The sequence below is a fragment of the Taeniopygia guttata genome, chromosome 4, assembly GCF_048771995.1.
Source record: "Taeniopygia guttata chromosome 4, bTaeGut7.mat, whole genome shotgun sequence".
Classification (NCBI taxonomy): domain Eukaryota; kingdom Metazoa; phylum Chordata; class Aves; order Passeriformes; family Estrildidae; genus Taeniopygia; species Taeniopygia guttata.
This window is the reverse complement of record NC_133028.1, coordinates 22166867-22189904: the sequence shown is the minus strand read 5'-3', so window position 1 is coordinate 22189904 and position 23038 is coordinate 22166867. Positions and strand designations below refer to the sequence as shown.

The window sequence follows — 23038 nt, the reverse complement described above, 5'->3', positions numbered from 1 at the left end:
TCTACATCAACCAAGCAGTTTCATACAAAGGACAAACCAGTATAATCTGGCATTATTCACTCAATCCTTGTATCAGATCCTCGATGATCGACCTCTAGGGCAAACACACATATCCATTTAAGCCTGTATTTGTCCAGTCACACAAATCATTCTTTAGGAAAATATTTCCCACAGCCCTTCCCATAACTTGATGTCCACAGAGAGGGTAAAAAAACCAGAAATACAGAACTACTGTGTCTACACCAGGCAAGGGAAAGCACTGATTTTACAACAATTATTTTCTACCATTATTCACTTTGACATATAACAGGATGGGAGATTGTGCTGCTAAAATAAATACAGCAGTTATATATGCCTCCTTTGCTTTGGTTTTCTGCTCCACTACAGCCAAAGAGCCCCCATCTGATGACCTTGGGGGCACAGCATAAATGTCAGTCCAGGAAAGGCAAAACTTTAAATAAAAAGCCAACTGCATGGAAACAGAAGGAGCTATTTCAGGAAGATGATTTACTCAGTATCATAATTTATGACTTGGCATCTTCATATTTGAATGTGAATGGCTTGCATTTGTCTTTTAGGGCCATTTTAAATTCTGAAAAGAAGAAAATACAACTGCCTGAACATGAATGTCCATGTTTAAGTAGCTCCAAGTGAGCTAAAGCCTAAGCTTCCTAATGAAACTTGCAAAGCACAGAAAATAGGAGGCTTTGGTTTTATTAGTCTTGAGGAAAGATAAAACATAACTGGTATCAATCAGGTATGAGCCAGAACCACTCTTGAGTCTGTCTGTAGAGACTGTACTAACAACATGACAGATGTAGGTTAGTTACAGCCTTTGTTTATTAATGTATTTGACAAAAACTATCTACTCAATTTTGCTAACTAAATCACACTGTCCTAACTATTAATGTATTTGACAAAAACTATCTACTCAATTTTGCTAACTAAATCACACAATATGCTATTGTACTGTGCACCACAAAAACTATCACTGTTTAAGGCAAGACTGTTTTTTTAAAATAAAAACTGTTATTTTCAAAGCAGTTCCCCCCCCCCCCCCTCTAATAAAGCCACTTTCTGGCTTTAAATTGCATACAACTGTCACTGCACAAAGCATCCACAAAATTAATTTAAGAACTTCACAATTGTGCATACTTTGTATTACTTAGGAGTGTAAAGTAATTAAACAAAAAATAAAAACCATCTAGTGAGTCTAGATTAGACTGTCTGACTTGAGTTCAGAGATCAACAAGGCATCATGCAAACTTCGAAACTTCTAGTCTTAAATGAACTTCAGCAAGCCTCAGCAGTGGGTAACTCAGAAAATACATTTCAGTTCCTTCATCATTAAGTATTTCTTTATATAGTAGTGTGCATGCAGTTTATATTCAATATTGCTGTAAACCAAACAGTATTTTCTGAACTCTTAATTCTGTATACACAACTTATATTTCCACACCTTCTATTGCTCCCTCAGAACTTATCTATGGGCACAAGTCTTTCCATTTGGTTTGGGTTTTTTGATTTGCCCAGCAGTGTCTGCTTGCTGCATGTTTGTTTGAAGCTGTAGGACTGATGAGGCTGCAATGCAATGAGAAGACCATTAATTTTGTTTGGGTCTTGCATCCAACACCTTTGCAAAAATCAGACTTTACTACCCACCAGTAAGGTGAGCTGGATAACTTTGTTGCTACATATTTTATTATTGTTACAAGTTGTGAAGCTGAGGACTTTAATATGGTTTGTGTTTTGGTAATATGTGGATAGACAGTTTCTGGATTGAATATCATCCACTCCGTGATGTGTTCTTAGAGCAAGGCTACTTTGGACTCATTGGGCAAGTATGCAGTGATTTCCTCTCACACATTACTAGCAGGACAGATTTCAATGTCAGTGACACTTTCACAGAATATTCTGAGTTGGGTAGGACCCACAAGGATCACCAGGCCCAACTATTCAGTGAATGGCCCATATGGGGATTGAATCCACAACCTCGGTGTTTAAGAGCACCATTCTCCAAACAAGGTTGCTCTATGTACAGAAGGCAAAGAAGCCTGCAAGTGTCTCTGTGCACCTCCATCCTCATAGTCTTACTTTTAAGATCTATGTCAACCTACAAAGATAGAACAACAAGTTTCCTGCTCCATGGCCCAATCCCTTAGAAGTATTCCTGGTATGGCACTCTACTTCCCCCACCTCCTTATGAAAGCCTTGTCCCAAAATATTTTATGCTCACTTTAGCTGCCAAATTTATGTCAACTTGAAATTTGACAAAAAACATCTTGGTGATCTAGCAAGGTGCACCAAATAGGTTTTGGAGCAGAATGAAATTAATTTCTTCTACCTTAGCCCCTAAAGCAGCTCAACACAGAGCTGGACAAACATCAGTGCCAGCACAAGGGAAAACAGCAAGGAAGTATGTCAAGGGATGGATCAGAAGAGAAAAGAATAACAGAATTGCCTCTTTTGACAGAGGACAGCTATAAAATCTCCTCAGTGTACCATCATAGATTACACTTGAACTAAAACCCCACAGCAGTTTAAGACTGAATGAACTGGAAAGAAAAGGTTGGACCGTCTCTTGTTCTACATGGCAATGCCCTGCCTCTCAAAAAGGTGTAAATGAAACTGTTCTGTGGTCATGTAAGAATGCTGATTTAATTGAAACTTTATCACTTTTCCTTTGGAATATTCAAATTGCTCTGAAACATATCTGAGTGATACCACCGTATAAAGAATAGGGGGAAAGGTGGGAATGTGCAAATCAGCAAAGGATTGCAGGACCACAGAAAGCTGACTCTAACTTGGTTAAGATGTTATGAGTGAGCTTCTCTGGAGATATGTACAGAAGCTCTTCTGTGGGTGAAGAGGAGCTTTTAAAGAAAACTCTTTTACAGATATGGAGGATGCTTAGATATTCATGGCTCCAGTTACCTGTGCAGGACATCACAGGCCACAAGTAAGACAAAAAGAGTGGTTAGTAATCAGATGAGAGGCTATCAGAAATCCACTAATTACGTTTTTGCCTCAGTTCTCCTGTTTTGCATTTCTGCTACAATCCCCGACAGGAAAAGTGAAGGAACAACTGTTCCTTGTTCCTTTATAGCCTTGAACAAAAAATAGCCTTGGCATGAACTCTGACCCTAAAATCAAGTGCATGTAACATCAGAAGTAAAACACAGCTACTTTCAGTATCATTTAATTTGAAACAATGAACAATGCCATCTGATGCAGTTTACTATACAATTAATTATTACACTAGATAAGAAACTATTACACAAGATAAGAAATCACAAGAATATATAATTTTCATGTTGCTGCTGCCGTTAAGAGTGGGAATATGCAACTCTTTACAAACCTTGTGATTAATTTCATCTTCCTTGATCAGACAATATCTCTGACTGTAAGTCAGACAGCAGCACTGGTATTGCACAAATTACTTCCTCCATGTGGCAATCACACAAGGTTTAGGGAAATCCCATAATTTTTTAATTTAAAAATAAATTAAAAAAAACCCACCAGCACTTAGCTGAGGCAGCATGTCACAACGTCAGTCAAAGATTTCACAAGAGCCTCATAAAGGCTTGGAATAATGCTGCTAGGGACAGGGTCACTGGCCACTAAAGTTCCCTGACAGAAGAGCTCACATACAAGAATTGTTTGAACAGATCCCAGAATAGAACTGGTGTCATCACACTCATGCTCAAGAAGCCTGTAAAGCTTGATTAATCGTGAGAGTACTGAAAGCACAGCTGGTTGTTTGCATTATACAGGATATTCTGCTAGGATTTACACAGCTAAACTTTGACCTACTTTATAAACTGGACTGTGCATGTGCACATCACAAATATGTATTTGATTTTTCATTTATTCTCCTGCATTTTTTTTACCTTCTGTATTTCACATTTTCTTCAGTTAGTATTTGGGAGACAGGAGAGATGTCCTAAGTCAAAAAGCAGTGCTAGCAGTTTGCCATTACACAGATTCAATCAAAAACCACAAAAGTGCGTAAGGAGGCAGAAAACAGCCAAATTACAGTATCACTTGCACTGACATTAGTCCAGTTACTTAATTTTGTTTCAGTGTTTTATGTTTTTTGCAAAAGAAGAACCATGTTTTAATCTCCCTAGACTCATCAGGCAGTAAAATACAGAGGAAAAAGACCACCTCTATCTTTAAAATTATCTTCCCTGAATAATTTTAAGAAAGGGAAATGGTGGTATTAAAAATTAGATACTTAGTGAGGCTATAACTTAGAGTCTAAAGTAAAAACAAGTTGTGTAAGAATAAACAGTCATGAAGCCAAGCCTCACAACAACTGCTTAGGAGTTCACTGGGCCCCTGCCATTCCTTTTATAGATGAATAATGTGAAGCTCAGCTCTGAGCAGCCTCACAGAGAGCTAAGTGTTGATTATCTGAAACCAGCTTCTTCAGCACATAATCAGATCATAAACAACATGTAACAGAGTGCTGCATTCCAGGTAAGACAGCGTGAGCTACTTAAGTGCATAAGCTATTTTAACTCATGAAAGTAGGTGAAGGTTGTTTAAAAGCAAAATAACTGTTAGAGGAATAGGTGGACAAAAAACCCGAAGACCTCTGACAACAGAAGGCGTCACAGTTGTAACGAAAAAGCTCAACAACAGGCCAGGTGCTATATTTCAAGAAGTGTCTCAGTACAAGGAGATGAGTTCCATCTGTCTTTGCCTTGGGGCAGATTTGGCACAGGTGAAGTCAATCAGCAGGCTCAGGTTTTGAGCAGGTGTCCCAGTCTGCTGCAACCATACAGATGCTGCAACTCTCATGGTAACACTCCTACAGCTGCCTGGGCCAAAAGCTGTCCCTGACTGATGACACTACGGAGAGAAAATTCAGAAGCACCACAGACTTGTGCGTGTCTTGTCTTAATAGCCTTGAACAAGAAATAGCCTTGGCATGAACTCTGACCCTAAAATCAAGTGTATGTAACATCAGAAGTAAAACACAGGTACTTTCAGTATTATTTAATTAAAAAAATACATGAACTATGCCATCTGATGCAGCTGTGATCCTGTTTAAATCACAGGCATTATTTTTCTATTAAGCGAGAAGTTCTACCCAGTGTTTTGCCATCATAGCATTAACTGCTCTGGTAAACACAAGCATTTATTACAGGCTGTTATGACAACTTGTGTCCAGAGTCTTGGGGACAAAAAAACCTAACCCACACAAACAAAAACACCTGTACAAAATTTAACCCTTTAAAAATCTGAACTTCTTACCTTTCTTCATACTCCAATTCTCCATTGGTAATTTCACGGAAGTATTTTTTTTGTAAGACATCAGGCTCAAGTTTCTAGGCTTTCCCTCAAATTCTCTAAACCTCCAGTTCATATCACAGAATAAAAAAGGGGAAACTTTCAAGTATTCTGAGCATCTGCTTCACTAAAAAAAATAAACCAAAAAATGGCAGTGCTGTCTGCCAACTTCTGCTCTGCATACAGGAATTTATGTTACCCTATGATCATAAAGAACAGGTGGATGATGCACTCTACAGACAGCTCAGAGTAGCCTCACATTAGCACACCCTGGTCCTAACGAGGAACTTCAACCACTCAAATATCTGCTGTAGGAAAAACACAGCAGGGCATGGCCAATCCAGCCAGTTTCCAGAGAGCCTCAATAAGAATTTGCCAACCCAAGATACAGACATGATCAGGAAAGCTGAAGTCCACCTGGAATTGAACCTAGCAAAGGCAACAAAAGTCTTTATAGCTATGTAGATGACAGAAGATAGGCTTGGGAAAGTGTGAGCCTGCTGTTGAACAGAGCACAGGACATGGAAAAAGGCTGAGATACTGAATGTTCTCTTTGACTCAGACCTCTGTGAAACCACTAAATTTAGAACTGTTAGTCTTCATTTACAATAAATATAAAAGTATAATAAAGGACAACATAACCTTAACTTGCCTTAAATCTAAACTAGCTCAGGGCATGAGTCAGATAAACTAGTGACCCGTGTTCCACTTGCCAGCCCAAACATCCATCAAGTAAGATTAAACATATCTAAGTAAAGCAAATCATTTGATACACCAAAGAAGGATCAACACAATGACATCTGGAATTACTCTTCCAAGCTGAAAATAAGAACAGAAATTACTCATACTCCATATAATGTTTCGGCTACTTTGCATCTGCTGGTGGGGGATACCCTGTTAAGTATGCCCTTAGCCTCACATTACTTATCTCTTTCATTTCTTGGAGTGAGTGATGTGATAAAGCAGGGCATCATACAGAAGGAAAACTGGAGAGAATGAGCTCAGGAAGGAAACGGCACACCTCACCTGCAGTTCCAAACAATTTAGAACTAGCACGTCTCAAATGTGGGACTAAAATGCCAATAATTTTTAAAGTATATAGTTTTCAACAACAGTGAATGTCAACAGCATCACACTTCTGTAGTACATAAGCACATGTCAGACCAGAGGCCACTGGGGAGACACAGAGTGGTGGATCATGTATGGTTTCATTTCCATTGCATTCCTACAGTAGCCAAGCACTCTCACCAAGGTGCTCAGCAGGGCTGTGCTCTTATGCTGCAACAGATTTAGTGGAGATTTAATTTTTCCCCAGCTTCCCCCACTATTACTCACCTGACCTACAAGTAGCCTTCATAAGCTCCCTGCAGGCAATGTAATTGTATCCAGCTCCACTCCTGAGCACCTACAAAGAATGTGCATTAATGCTTCAGCCCCACCCTCAGGCAGAAATTACTCAATCATGAGGCTACATCAGAACCTCTGAGAATGAGGGTGTAAGGATAAGAAACTCCACTATCTGTAACCAGTGGAAACTTACTGAAGTTATACATGAAGAAAGGAATACTCCAGATCCCATGTCTGACAAATCTACTTGGAAAGAAGACTCTCATCCATAAGAAAACTCTCTCTAGGCAAGTAACCCATCCTTTAAGCACAAAGTAGAGTGAAATGATCTCCATATTCACATGCTTCTTTTCAAGTAATATAATCTCATCCTTCCCTACTTACTGCTATCCAGCAAGGAAAGTGAGCCACACATTGCCATGCGGGTACAATAGAAACAATTACAGCAGATCCTACAGAGGGAAAACAAAGACCACAATGGGACATTACCTTTTCTTTCACTGCTACAGAGGAGCATAACAAAGAACTCCTTTCAAACAATCCCGACATTACTTAGTGTTAATTACCCGTCTACGGATTTCTTCTCTAAAGTGGCTATGCTGGAAATGCAGCAACAACGAACCCAAGAGCTTTGTATTCAGGAAAAACATTGCATGGCATTGCATGCACCTCCATCAACTCTAGAGCTGAGCTAAATATGACCCAGCAACATTAACAAAACTCTCATATTAAACAGTAAAATAATCCCTCACTAATCAGATGTTATGTTCTTGCTCAATTTCTATTTATAAAGGAGTACAACTACAGTTAATGGACTGCAGTCTATCTCCAATGCTGATGCTAAAAGCCTGACCATTCCTGGATTTCTGTACTTTCTACCACCTCCAGTGCTATGCTTGTCTGCATGACTTTCAAGTTTCTTGTCCTCTTCTTAAAGGCTTTGTTTAGTCTTCTACTCAACTGCCTTTGTCTTAACATCCTAATCTTCCTACTGTACTTCTCCCACAGACATACTTCTATCCCCTTTTATTCTACTTAAGGTGAGCATATACACAGAACTTATTTGCAAAGCCACAAAGTACCTTCTACTTCAAATGCTCAGACCTGACTTAATCCAAGAACCCTGTCAAATACAACCCTGCTACAGATTTATACATGCAGGCACAAACAATTTTGGCTCTTGCAGTTTACAATATTATTGTAATTAGTCATTATCACAAAAGTCTGGATGTCCAAGATTGTTGGCTAAAAATTGTTATGAACATGTAAATTCTGTGACTAAACGTATCTGGACTGTTGTGATTCTTTTACAGATGTGAAGCAAATAGGAAAAAAAAAAGTTCTTACAAAAAAGAGTGCCAGCACAGGAATCTGCTGAGTTGCACAGGTTGCAAAAGTCCAGTTTCTAAAATTTATTCCTTCTGAAATTGAACATAAATTGACCTAACAATCCTAAATTCTTCATCCCAACTCACTGGCTTTTAAGAAACAGCTCCTTCAGTTTGTAACAAAGGCATGTGTGCACTCCCTATCCTTTCAAGTTGGGCATCTGCAAAACAGGTAACATCAGATCACTCCCCCTGATACATACATAAACATCAATTAGCTAAAAGGCATTATATGACCATATTCAGGTCAAAGTAACAACACCCTACAAAGCACAAAGAACTTACTTAAAATGTGGAAATTGCACAAAATTTAAGTAAAAGAGGTAGGGCTTCATTTCAGATGGTAAGAACATCTGGCATTTCCATTACCCTTTTGGTGAAACATAGGTACTCAAATGCTGATTAGATGTCTACCTAGACTGCAAAGAAGTCAAGAGAAACAACTCTTGCACACAAGGCAAGTTAAGAGACCAGGTGGAAGGCAGTTTTTGAAAGGATGGATATCTGTGTGAACCTAGAACTAAGTAGTTAAAACAGGCATACAAAAATTGTGGGTGTTGTCTCCAAAAACATGTATACACAGCTGCAAATTTAACTAGAGACTTAGTTTGTTCTTGATCATTTCAAACATGTGCAGGAATTTGATCAAACATGAAGAAAAAGTACTTGAATATTTTGTTGCAAAAGAAAATGCCTAAGAAAATGTACTGGAGGTGATCAGTACAGATGTGTTCTCACCATTATCCTGGAAAATCACAAACCCAAGTAAATGCAGAAGCAAACTGAAAAATGCATTCACCAGCTGCTATCCAATGCTAAGTTTTGAAATAATTATTCCTTATTTCTGCCCTTACATATATAAACTTGGTATTCTACATTCAGCTTGACAGTATTTCTCACTTGAATGCTTATGATTTACAATGTATTTGCCTTTTAATTTACTGGAACTGCAGCTTTATCTTGGGGGATTTAAATAAAGCTGTTTCCATATGTTTTGAGCTGTAAGCTTGAGACCACGGATTTGGAACTGTACAACGTTCTGCTATTGGGCAGACTGGCATAAATCCCATGTGTGGTGTATATTCACATAATACCTCCAGGGTTCTTCAGCTGGACACCTCCTATGAGTCAAGTGAGCATGCTGTCTGCCAACATTATGGAGACCAGAGTCGACATTCAAGAGGTGAAGGACAGGTCACCATTTTGTCCTCAGTAGTTCACAGTAAGTTTGTGTTAAATCTTACTCATTTTACTCAATCATGAGTCAGTGTCTCACATTACTCTCAAACAGAAGGGATGAACAATTTTAATGCTTCCACTTTTTCAGCAAAGACACAACTGGTTAGGAACTGGTAAGGACATACAGACTAAGCCAAATCTCACCCACTGCCAGACGTGCATACCCAATTCCTGTCTCACGCCATGCAGCAGCAAGCCTGTATGTCACAGAGGTGCAAAGACTGTGCCTTTCCCCCACTCTCTAAACCTGCCTGCCTGTAGGAAAAGGTTTCCACAGGGTCCTGTTGTCAGAGATACGATACATATGGAGGTTCCACACTACCCTCTCCTCTTTCTGAGAAAGGAGGTATCTCTGCTTCGCAGTCACATAGGTCTCAACTCAGGAAAACAGAAATTTGAGAGGTCTGAGTGCAGGATTAGATAAAGTTCACAGTGACTCATGAGTGAAATACTAGCCCTAGTGACATCAACAGAAAAGCTCTCACTGACTTGAGGGTCAAGATTTCACCCATATCCCAAACTAAAGTGTTTTTTAAGCTGATGAAATTCGGGCCCTGATCCTGTAGGATATGTACACACCTTTCATTTCACATATTGAGCATCTCAAGTTTTACTGAGCAATTAACATCAAATAAAGTAAGTTTTAATGAGATCTCATCTCTAATTTTAAGTACAACCTTAAGGTTTTACAGTATAGTGAAAAGATTCAAACAGCACAAAAGCAACTCCAAGGATGCTTGCTTTGGTTCTTTTCTTTTTACTTACTTTTGTCTGATCATCAGCCTTAAATACATAGCAGATACTTTGCTGATTTGCTGCTTCATCCTTTATCAGACAAGCAAAGTAGCTTGGATCGTGGCTATTGTGAATCAGTTTGTGGACCTGCTGTGGCTTGTATTCAAATAAACTTGAACAAATTAAAGGATCCCACTGCTGGGTTTCCCCTGTGTCTGGCTCACATCGCAAACTGGCTGGTGAAACACAAAGTCGAATTTGGCTGACGCTGGGTTCTTCTTTGGAAGACTTTGCACTGAGCAACTGGATCTCGGCCACAATCCAAGGCAGCATTGACATAGTGGTTAGGGAATGCACTGGGAGAGAACCCACGAGCTGGAGACTGAAACTTGCTGAGAAATCACTAGGTGTTAGACACTTTTTAACTTTGAAAGTTATTGGCTCCATTTTACAGTCCTTTATGGAACCTGAACTAATTCACCGATATTTCAGCGCCGTGGAATGACATTATCTGGATGCTGGATGGCTCCTTTGATTAAGGAACAGAAGAGCTCTGAAAGAAAAAGAAAGAGTAATGTAGGTGCTTGAACTCTATGAAAAACCAACTCTCAATAACACAAATAATTAATAGCTTAACATCAGAAGAGAGCTACCATGGCCCATGTAGCAAGTTCCCCCTCTTTACACTGGGCCTTACTATTTCAGGTCCAACAAACATAATTGTAATAAATACATTGTTTGGAAAAGAGTCACTCTTGATTTAAAATTTATTTTATGACCATAGCTCAACTATCTAATGAGTAACTAAATTACAATGAACATTTTTCTAGCTTGTGTCTGTTTCATGGGTAGGCACATGTGGATCATACAGGCCTATTTCAATCCTGTTATCACAGGAAGAACTCAGCTGAGCTATTCTGACCTTCATGACAGCTGAAGTCACTGCCTGCTAAGGCACCTTTACATCTGAGGAAAAAGAAAAGTTAGCTTGACAACTTTATTGTCCATAGGCGGATGACCTTTAATCTGGCTACTAACATGGAGTTGTTTCCTTAGGTATAGTTTGCCAGTAATTATTGGTTGTAACCAAACAGATTTTTTCAATAAATAACACCCTAGAAATTATTGTAATATAAAAATGCTAGCAGCAGAGTGATTGCTGAAAATCCTGTCAGATAGCAGCCACAAGCAACAATCCTTACAGCATTCTGGGAAGAACCAGATGATGACTGCAATTCATGGTTGCATTTTAACACTGGTCAGCCAGACAGAAATAGTTAAATGCTAGCCAGACTGACGTTGTATCATTTTCATTTCTTAAAATACCAAATGGAATATACCAAGTTACGCACAGCCCTTTTGTAACCCTGTTATACCCAGCATCTACTACCACTACTGTTATGTATTAGTACTTTTAGTAATGAAATCCAATAATTGCATTTCTTTATGAGTTCCATTTCATAAAATGGAGTCCATGAAAACCCATAGATTGGCATTTGTTATACTACCCTGTTTTAAGTCCTCTTTAATTGGCCATAGTTTCAGCTGTTACATTATATTGTGTGAGACTGACGCCAGGCTGACAGGCCTATAATTGCCTGTGTTTAAATACCAGGACACTAGCTTACCATCAGTCTTATGAGAGTTTCCCATGATAAAACCTATTAAAAACAAATAAATAGTACCAAGATATCCCTAAATAACAGTTTAATTACATTTGGACAAGTTTTGAATAAGTGCCATCTGTTTACTGTAATAACAGTATTTCTTGTCTTTGTTCATCTATAAATATGATCAAAACCAGCACTATTTTTCTCATGAGTTTCTATTGAACTTCTTCCTTCTTTTACTCTTGCAATAATATTTTCAGAATGAGTTTCTAACAGTCTTTCACCTTGTTGAAAATGAAAGGAAATTTCAAGGTTAAAAAAGCCCCAAAAATTTCAGGATTTAAATGAATTTTGAGCTGTTTAAAATACAACCAATCTGTAAACGTCCCAGTGGGGAACAATGTTTCTGCAGTAATTGGCAAACTGTAAAAACAAGAGAACTTCGTAAATCATCTTTAAGTACATTTGCTTTTTTAAAATTTTTCATCTTCTGACAAATGAACACAGTGGCAGCACTGCCCGTTCCATGAATAGCAAATTTAGCATGAGTGCAAGTTTTCAAGATACTATTCAATGTATTCATAATAAATAACATTCTAGATGTGTAGATCAATTTTTTAAAAATCTTTTCATAAACATCTGTGTGTGTATCTGGGCATGGGAGGTGTGGGAAAAAGGGCCATGTAAATCCAGAATTTGTACACCTCATTTTAAGTGTACTACAACTGGAAGGGCTTCTTTTGTTTATTTCACAAATGAGCAAGAAAATAAGCATCTTTAAGATTAATATAAATGCATGACATCCTAAATGAAATGGCATTAAGCTGTAGCAGCGGTGGTTCTCGTTGGACATCAGGAAGAATTTCTTCAAAGGTGGTAAAGGAAAGGGTGGTAAGGATTGGGAGAGGCTGCCCAGGGATGTGGTGGAGTCACTGTCCCTGGAAGCGTTCAAGAAATAACTGAATGTGGTACTTCGTACTATGATCTAATCCACATGGTGGTGTTCAGTCATATACTGAACATGATGATCTTAGAGATCTTTTCCAATATCAATGATTCCGTGGTTCTAAATGGGACAGCAGCTTCAGGAGGCACTTTTACACCTTATCAACACAGACTGCTAAACACAGTTTAGTTTTCCTTCAGCCAAGAATCAAAATGGTCTCTTCTTTCACAAACTATTACAAATTTTTTCTCCTTAACTACAATGAAAAATAGTTCAGCAACTCCAGGGAAGACTGGAATAATTAATCACTATCATGATGTGTAGTCTAAACTACATAAAAATCAAGGTTTTAGCTTTTAGTGCTCTTATCACTTAGTGGCATTGATAATAATCTCAGGATAAGAAAGCCTCAGAAAACTTAATTCTTAGTTGAAAACAAGAGAATGGAGCTACCATACAGACTATGATGTATTAGCCACATACTTTTTGTAGCCAATTTATTATTTGTGTTTTCTGAGAACCATTCTTAAAAAAAAGTAATTAAAGGCATGTAGAAATGCAACAGTCACCCTTGTTTCTATCAATCTTCTGAGTTTATTTTTGATTACCACCATCTACCATGCTCTTCTACCCTAGATCTACTAGGCAATGCAGCCTCAAAGAGAAATGGATATCACAATTATTTTGCATACTAACTCTAAGGACTGAACAGTATATAAAAAACCCAAGGTTGCTACTCTGTAATACTTGAACAAACATTGTACTGCTGGAATGTATTTAATATAAATGTGATGCTTCTTGGCATTCTCTTGGCATCTCTTTTTTAAAAAAATAAACACCTTGCAAAGTCAACAGTATAAATACTCCAATGTCTGCATTTGTTATTTCCAAAGAAAAACACTACTAAATTAAACCAGTTAAATAGAAGATAAAATGTTAGGGTTTTCCCCTAATGTTTAGGAGAGGCTAAAAGTGCAGTTTCTCAGAGCACCAATTTAGCAGCATCAGAAGGTCTCCTTATCTAACCCATATCATTCTGTATGTTACTGTTCTGCATGTTCCATTTCCCTTTCCCAGCCATTCTTTCTTTGTTTTCCCCTCCTGTCACTTACTGTAAACAAATCCCACCAGAAATTATGCCAATTTCAAGCTACTGATGTTAATTTCCTTCAAGTTTCCACCAAGGACTAGGTTTTACTTCAAGACCATGGAGTATTTATGTATATGCTTAATTTAGACCTAAAAATAGTTTTGTTTTTCTCAACAGGCCTATTCCCAGCCATAAATTTAAGCACACATTACGGCCAAAGAGTAGCCATGCTCTCAGCCCATCCATGTCTGCCCTGATTCCACTGCTTAGAATTTTAGTACCTCTACCCATCTCTGGTTGCCACCTTTCAGTTCATCCCCTCTGAAATTTGGCTCTGCAGGTGCCATGGGAGTTTACCATACACGTTAGTACAGAAGGCTCAAACAAGTTTCCTCTTTCTCCCAAGGGTCTGATTAACTCATGCCTATTAAATGTTTATTTCACCTCTAATCTAAGAGCAAATAGAAAAGATACAAAAATACAGTTGTCCGCTAGTTTCCTTCTACGTCAACTTTGATGTTCCTTTGGCAGCTCTAAGCGCCATTCAGCTTCATTACTCTGGGCTTGCTTAGTACACTGGGTGTCACCAGTTGTTCTCCCAGTGCTCACAGACATAACTGGGACAGTTCCTCTCTCTCCTCTCCACCAGCATCTTTGGAATGGTGTTGGTTGCCCTTGCACTCAAAACTGAGAACAGCTTGAGTGGCACTCCTCAGCTGACAGCTTTAATGCTAAGATACAGTTTATAGAGAATATGAATCTTACTGTTCCTACTGTTTAGCCTGCTTTGATTCAGCTGTATTTGCTCCATCAGCATAAAAACAGCCAGTTGAATTGTAACGCATAAGATATTTACACAAACCACATTAATATATCTATCCCTGCCTTCTGTACTAGGGAACACCAGACTGACTCATTAATGTGGAAGATACACATGGGAACATATGTGTGCCCTTTCTCCTCAGCTTCTCTTTTGCTCCGATCAATGCAGCCACTTCTCACAAGTGGGGAGCAGGCTTAGAAAGCATGCAACACCACCCTGATGGTCCTGTTCTAGCAAAATCTAATTTTATGGTTTTTAAAACCCTAACCTAATTTAAAAATATATATATTAGTCTCTTGCTCTCCAAAATCAAGTTACATTCTCACTGTGTTATGCCACCAAGTTAAAAGGGATCCCTTCAGATAGAAGTCAGGGTGATGGCAAGACAGCATGAAAGGAAGAGCTACACAAATTATTATTTCTGCCATTCTGGACTCCATGTGAAGGTACATGTCTAAGCAGCATTGTGTCATGCAGTACAGCATTCTGCAAAATGCACCCTCTCACAAGAGAGCAAAGACTGTATCACAAGGGCAAGGGATTGGCTCCAGGTACCAGTAGGTTAGATGGGGTCAGGTAAGCTCTTAGGAAGGTGAATCTTGCAAGGTTATTGTGTTAGTAACCTGCGAAGATGAGGCACTGAAAATCAGGTTTGTGCACCTGGAGGAACACCGGGCTCTGGGATAGACTCAAACTGACACAGAAAAAAGATAATGAGAGGAGAGAGAATGTTCTAAACCAAAAGAACACCCCACCCCCCCAAAAAACCCAAAAGCCAGAAACTTTGACAGTGGTGAAGTGTCAAAGTTTTCTTTTGTCCTTTCTTCTCAACCAGACTAAATTCAATAGAGACATACAGCCAAAAGTTTTAAACTATTGTTCAGCACATTGGTAACTGTAGACTTAAGCTACCCTTCACTCTCCTCCAGTTCCTTTCCTGCTTTGGTAGCAGTTGGAGTGCTGGGACTCACAGCAGAACTCACGAGCTTGGAAGATGCGTCACACAAAGAAGGAGTCAGGGCTTTCACACAATAATGAATAAATGAGGGGTTTGACCTGGGAGTTGAACAGCAAGATGCCATCTTCCTCGACCTTTGCAGTTCTGAGAGACAACTGTGCAGTTACTCCACATCAGGCTCGCGACATGACAACAGCTTTAGTTTATGTAAGTGTCTGCAAGTCAGTTTTCCTCCCCTTCAAGAAACTAAGCAAAAAAAGCAACCATAAAGCAAGCTCTTATAAAAAACAGCTGGTCTCAAATAGCACAAATTTGTTCAGCTCTTCTCTGCATGGCATTAGCACTGAACCCTGTTGACAAATGGAACCAGAGGCACTGATACTGACTGCACTTCACCACTGATTATTTTAGCAGAAATATTATACTACTTAAGGATTATGAGGAACCCTGGCCTGCAGCCAGAATTCTGGAACACTAGCCAGAACTAAATACCACTTGTCTCCCTCTCTTTCTGATCCCTAACTGAAATTTACATTGTTTTTGCTCAAGCTGACAGATTTCTATATCCACCTGGCAGGATATATAGAAAAACACAAATGAGAATATATATTAAGTATGTCATGACATGGTCACTGCTGAGAACAGTGTTCAAAAATTTTTTTTTTATTACATTCAAATGGACACTTGGAAGCACACCACACCCCTCTTGTTGCAAGGATATAATTTTTATCTCATAGCTAATTATCTGCTGTTTGCCTCTGAAGTTATGGTTTGTTGTGGCCAAAAGCATGCACAAGTCCAAAAACCAATTTGCCTCAGAAATTAGTTTAAATTTCCATTATTTTTTCATTAAATGCTGACTTTAAAAGACTTAATGCTTAAATGCTGTTAGCAACTCCAGACTGGGTGCTGAATAACATAAACATATACTGATACTGCTTCCAGTAATAAACACACCTAAAATATTTACCAGTATATCCAGCATTTACATCACACCTCAAGTTTTATAAATACGCTACTATTAAAAAATTGAAATAAAATGGTAGTATGTTCTTGATTACAAATATACACATTTATAATCAACTATTAAATGAAGAAAATAGCTGACTGTTCCTGCCCTTAACACCTGTTGCTATTTCCTTAATCAAGTCCATGGAAATCAGTATTCTGATGATTGAAGTCTTCTGGCTCAGCCTCATACAGACCTGAACAAAATATTGAGCTGTTCTACGAATGTAATGTACTAAAAAAAACCACCAAAAAACCCAACAACTTTGTAAAAGAAAGCTTGCTAGGTAAATTATATTATGAATACCATTCATTTTTATTCAATTGCATACCCACAGCCAAAACGCCTGCATTCAACTTTGCAGTTAACCAAATTAAAGTGAGAAAAGTGTCAAGTCATCCACATATCACTGAATGTGTTTCCATCCATCCTGTCATTTTTCTCACCTGCAAACATTTCTACTTTTGCGTATCACCTATGATTTTCAGCGTTCCTATATAACCTGTGACAAATTTCTATTTCAGCACTTACAAGTGTTAAAAGTATAGTCATATGCATCAGCCCAGAGGCACTTGCTATTCAGAAAATGCATAATTTGTTAATTTTGACCCACAACGTTCCATTCAATCTCTGGGCTTAACGCAGACACAAATCCCCCCATCTGCACTATTAAAGGTTCCTGCAGCAGATCTGCTATGCTAGCCTCTCTCCCAAATAAAACACAGCACACAAAGGCCTCAATCTTTTCAAACTGCGCTATAAATAACCACATTCGTTTCATACCTCTCGTGAACGCAGTTTCAAGAGCTCATTCCCTTGTTGACTTGGCGAATTTAAAGGGCCGTAAGAACACTGCGCCGCCGTGGGCACATGGAAAGTTACATTCGGCTGTGCCGCGGCAGGAAAGGTCCCGTCTCCCCAGGGAAGAGCGCTCGGCTGCTCCGAGACGGAGCGGGGTCTGGGACGAGTTACACCCACCTATTTTGCATAGATGGGCGAGGAAACGGCAGAGAAGCGGAGAAAAGGACTAAAGGCACTTCGGGTTACCGACAGATTAAATTCAAGCAGGTCTTTCGGTTATTCTGACGAGGAGCCAACTCTGCCAGAACAGCGGCACCGGCGCCCCCGTCCCCGCTGCGCTCCCGCGCGGCCGCCCCGTCCCGCAGCCGGAGCCGCGCCTCCGCCGGGAGCCCCGTGAGGAGCGGGACCGCCGGCAGCCGCAGCCCGCGCACCCGCCCCTCCCGCCGCGGCCGCGGAGCGAGGCCCGGCCCAACCCGCCGGCGCCGGAGGCCGCTCCCCCCTCGCAGCGCGGGTGCAGCCACGGGCCGCCCGCGGCGGGTGCCGCACTTCTCCCCACAACTCTTCACTTCCTCTGCGCCGAGAGGTGTTCTTCCTCCTTCCCCCACCCTCCCAAAACGCTGCCCGGCCCTACCGGCGCCGCTCCCCCGGGCCGGCCCACAGTGGGGCACGGCGGGTGCCACCGCCGCCCCCTGACAGGCCTGGGGCTGGGGGTGCCGGGCGCCGCTTACCGCCGCAGGATGTGCTCGCCGCAGGGAAGTGCCCTCGGCGGGCAGCGGCGCGGGCACCTCCCGCGCGGGGAGGCGGGCGGGGCCGGTAACGGGCGCCGGGCCGGGCCGGGCCAGGGGATGCCCGCCCGCCGCCTCCTTGTGCTGCCCGCCTGCCCCTGCCCGCCGCCTCCTTGTGCTGCCCGCCTGCCCCTGCCCGCCGCCCGCCCGCCCCTACCTGCCGGCGGGCCGGGACGAGGAGGGAGCTGCGCCGCACGCCCGGCTGGGCCGCTCGCCAGCGAGGGCGAATATAGCAACAGCCGGAGGGTCGCAGCCCCGCGAGGGGAGCGGACGGCACGGGCGCCCGGCAGAGACGGCGGGCAGCTGAAGCCTCCTCTCCTCGCCCGTGAAGTTCCTCTCGAAGAGCATTTCGGCGACGCTGCCCTGTGTGTCTGGCACAGCCTCTGCTCTCCGCGGAAAATGTGTTGTTGTCGCCTTGCGCTAGTGAGCCTGGGCGGATGGCGGGGTCGGCCGAAGCGGCGAGCGAAGCTTGCTCACAAAGCTGGAGCGAGCCCGGCTGGCAGGCTCTGGAGCGGTCAAGTCCCCGCTCGGCTGTGGGCCCAGCCCTGGACGCAGGGCAGCCTTTTGGGAGTTTACCTGAGTCACCTCGACGGCTTCCTCAAAGAAACCACACTTGCATATGCATATAATCATTTTAAGAGTAGGTATTAGTTGGCCTTCAGTTGCCAGAAATGATAAGGCATGAATGGATCCGGAGACTTAATTATACTTCTCTGCAAATGGAGAAGATTAAGGCATCCTACATCCCTGTTGTGCAAACCACTTCAGCACTCAATTTTCAATTTCAACTGCTACTTCTTGGCAGTAAGACCACTGATTTACTTTTAATCCTGTGCACATTAAGTCAAGCAGTTAAATGCAAGCATAATATTGCCCCAGATTATGAAAAACAAGTCCGATTCTGGTACCCAAGCACATCTCCTACTTGCAAAGTGTAGATACACATGTAGATACAAAGTCCATTGTGTCTCCATGACCTTTGGCATCTAGGTGTAGTTCCTGGTACAGGAAATTACCACTTTGCTGGTAAGTAAATTGAGGTATGTAAGTAGCAGTTCACCCGAAGAGCTTGTTCCCAGGTTGTGCTCAGGTCATGGTTGGCTGCTTCCACTTCATACATGGGAATCAGTATGAGTGCCTCTTGCTTTTCGGTGACATCTTTACAGTCCTTGAAAAGAGGAATGCCATTTCCTTGCAATCAGTGCCTTAGTTTTTAAAACATCACAGCTCAGGACAATGCTCTTATTCCAGTTATTACCCAATATCAGTACCTGAGTCAAGAATGCCTTTTTGCTCATTTTGAGCCTGTCTGAGCATTATATGCCTCTGGTAGCCATGCTCTAGCAGAAGGTGAACTGCAATTCCCATCCAGACAGCTCCAGCACGGCTGCTAAGGCTCATGCATTCCCAAATTATCAGCCAACAATCTTAGGAAGACTTTTTTTACTGCTTTACTATTGCCTTTCAAAAAATGTTATGAAACAGAGAAGGACCCTACAAGACTATTCCTTGCTTTCTGGAAAATCCTTGAACAACAACAGAAGTCAATACTAGAGCATCACAATTAGAAATACTTTCTTCTTTCTCACCTTTGATACTGGGGAAGAAATCAGCCTCAGAATGTTCAGCCTGCCTGCAATGAATGTTACCTAATCATCACCTTTCAGGCTACTTTGGACAGCATTCATTCTCTGCTTCCTGATTAAACTGTTACTTACATAGGGGCAATAAACAAGAACCACAATGAGGGTTTTATGTTCCAGTCCCTAAAAATTAAGCACTTTTATGTGTTCCAGGGACTGGGATCCCAGTATTGATGTGAAAGCTATGAGCACCAGACTTTCTAATAATTTTCTATTTTCTGAAAGAGTAGATTTCTGTTCTTTTTTCCTTCACAGGTTAGATTTTTCTGTACAGTAACCTATTAACTAAAGCATATACCTTTGGATTAACTTCCTCAGACTGAGGAGGAAAATCAAGCTGTACTTTCCACATCATGCATACATGATGTAGAAATAGCACCAGTTTAACCATTTTCTCTTTGTCCAATCACATTCTAAAAAAAAATGCAAGGAAAACCTCACCACTGCCTTTTGTACAGAACCTGAATATACAGGCTTGTATGAAGCACTCTGTGAGAACATGTGGGTAATGAAGCTTCTTTTCTAATTAAGGACCAGAGGTATCTACTCACTTGGTCCCAGTTGGGGTAGGACTGTAGATTAAATTTAGGCTGAATGTGCCAGGCCATGAGTGAGGGCAGAACTTGGTGCTGTACACTTTGAAGTACCACAAGGCAAACAGGAAGTTTCCACCCAAGATGCTTTCAGAGTTCAAGTTGCTCCACAGCTGGGCAGCAGCTGAACAGTAATGTTTTTGGATTGTGAATTTGAATGCAGGCACCTATGTTGTGTTTCAGTTGCCTTATAAGCTTCTGTGCTTTTCCCTCTATGTTACCCATAATGATGATTTTCTATTATTATACAAAACAGTCTTTTTTTTTGTGACTTCTGTCATGTTATTAAGGGATGTTACTGCTTTGCAGTGCTTTGACTTAGGGAGCTCTGGATGAAGTACTACATTCTTATCCAGTGACATTGTATCTCCAGATGCTATTTATATATAACCTCAATTCATAAACAAAATTTACATCACTGTTGCTATAGCACATTTACCTACTGCATATGCTTTAGGAATACATACCAGTGACCTTAATTACTGATTATCTTTGTAGACAAGAGGCTTTCTATTATCACTGATGCATAGTCAAGAAGGAGTTGAGCTACTGTTACAGATCCTGCCTGCTGCTGTGCTGTCTCTGTATTTTTGAGCATTTCAGATGTCATGATTAATCCCCTCTCTCTTTCATTCCCATACATACTTTTGAAAATTACTTACCAGTGTTTATTGTGAGTATTTAAACTTGTCCTTCTTGTTTGGAAGCTACTGTTTCTATGCAATCATCTATATTACAGTTTATTTAGGTGGGTGTTAGTATATAATAGTCTCATCCCATTACTCGTAATATTCTGATGGTGCATGACCTCATTTCAGTTACCTGGCAATTGTTATACAGCAGAGTGATGTTGGCTTCTACTTGGAAGTTGATCAGAAATACTAATGAATGTATATCTTAGATACAGCAAAAATGTACTGGAGAGGAAAGCACTTCAGGTTAATTGCTTTTGATTAGTTTTGTACTTAGAGACTGTTTTACTGGTGATTCTTTTTATTTACAATAAATTAGATATACATATGGCATCCAGATGCCTTCAGCATCAGAATCCTAAAAATCCCCAAACTTGTTAATACTTGTGCTGGTGGTTAACAACTGTTAATTTAGGATCATTTTAATGTTGCTATTCACAGTGATTGTTAATCAAGGATATAAGATTTGCTTGTTGGTGGTGTGTGGAAATAAAACCCATGATCACTGGAATTTTTAGAAGGATTAGCAAGGAGAAAATCTTTATTTACAGAAACTTTGTAGGTGAATCATTTACATATTTAAGCACACATTGTACAAAACAAAAATAGATATATAACAAATTTTTTAGAATTAATTCTACTTATCCTTGATGATTTTTACATAGCAAAATTATCATATAAATCCTTCTGTAATTCAATACTTGACTTTCATAACAATACTTTTACATAATATGCCATGGACTAAATTCAGATTACTTAGCTGAAATGTATTTTCACTTCCTTCCAGCCAAACTGTTTCAATCCATCCCTGAATTTTAATTTATTCAGTAAATTTTACAATACTGGAACTTGTAAAAAAACTAATAACCTTCAAGTACAGTCCACTGTTCTACTCTTAAAGCATTACTGTTTTTGGGTTTTATTTTGGCAGAGTTTTGAGTACTACGCTAATTCGTCTCAGTCTTTCCTTCTAGCCCCATAGGCCTGATCCCCTATAGGATCAATGTTTACAACTGTCACTGGAATTGTGTTTCCATCTGCTATAAAAAATAGGCTCATTTTATATGTTTTTGGTAATGTAGGGATTTGTCTTTCTCTAGAAAAAGCCAAGAATTCCCTTACACCTGAGTTCAGTCCAGGCTGCAAGCACTCTTTTTCCAGTGATGGCAAGTCCCATCTCTGGATAAAATACTAGTGCACCTGCTCCCAGTTCAGTGCTGCTTTTTAACAAATGACATTTATCTGTGTTTTAGTATCTGTCTTGGGACTAACAATGTCCAAGTAGGCTTCATTATCTTACACAACACTTCAGTGGAAGAATTAGACCAGCTTTGAAAAAACTGTAGCTTAACACCCACTCTGACTTGCAATACTAACTTCTCTCTTTGCTATACTCTTGCTGCCTTTGTTTTGATTCTTTATTTCAGTTCTAGATCCTCTTTTTCTGATGCAAGACAAGGTTAGTAAATACTTTAGCAATATCAAGTTTTCTCTTGTAATTTTGTAGTTTGTTGTAATTGCTCAAGCAGCTTGATAAACTGCTGTGGGTTTGGCTATTTTTTTTTGTCGTGCCCCACCCCCTGCCGAAGTTGTGAATTTCTGTCTGGAATAGAGAAAGGAATGGAGCAAGTAAATTCCTTGACCTTAAGAAGACAAAATGATAAAGATTAGATCATCATCCTATGTCTGTACTGTTTCTGAGGATGCCCTAAAGCCTTCCTAAGGATCTTTCAGTATATGTGAGTGCATTGCAGGTCTCACTTCCAAACTTCTAACATTAGTAAAATCCAAATCCAGGTTTGGCATATAAAAGCAGATGTCAAATATGTCCCTCTAGCCTGTGGAGATGTTAAGATAAATACATTAAAAAATTCAGGACCTGTAATCCTCTGTCTTCAGGTCTTCCCCATGAATTAACTAAAGCATCCTTTATCATATTCTGTGCCAAAAGAAACGTGAGCCCTCCCAGTAAAAACTAAAGTAAAAGGAATGATGCAATGGTTTCAGTGTGATGGTCCCCTTTAAAAATCACCTAGTTCAACTCCCCTACATGAAGCAGGGACACCTTCCATCAGATTAGA

General features: G+C 40.3%; 1 protein-coding gene across 11 annotated transcripts in view; it reads right to left on the bottom strand.

The window, feature by feature from the left end:
- TBC1D1 (TBC1 domain family member 1) overlaps nt 1-18402 on the bottom strand; it is a 100318-nt gene extending 81916 nt beyond the window's left edge. For 3 of the 11 annotated variants that reach the window (XM_072928081.1, XM_030270905.4, XM_072928080.1), the window contains exons 1-2: nt 17227-17626; nt 10038-10560 (exon numbers count right to left, since the gene is read on the bottom strand). In XM_072928081.1, coding sequence (XP_072784182.1) covers nt 10038-10454 — 417 coding nt within the window. In that variant the 5' untranslated portion in view covers nt 10455-10560; nt 17227-17626. Of the gene's footprint in view, nt 1-10037; nt 10561-15532; nt 15681-17226; nt 17627-17972; nt 18082-18186 lie in introns of those variants that run through there. The other 8 variants (XM_030270911.4, XM_030270909.4, XM_030270912.4 and 5 more) reach the window with 6 other exon arrangements.
- Nucleotides 18403-23038: the final 4636 nt, after the last annotated feature.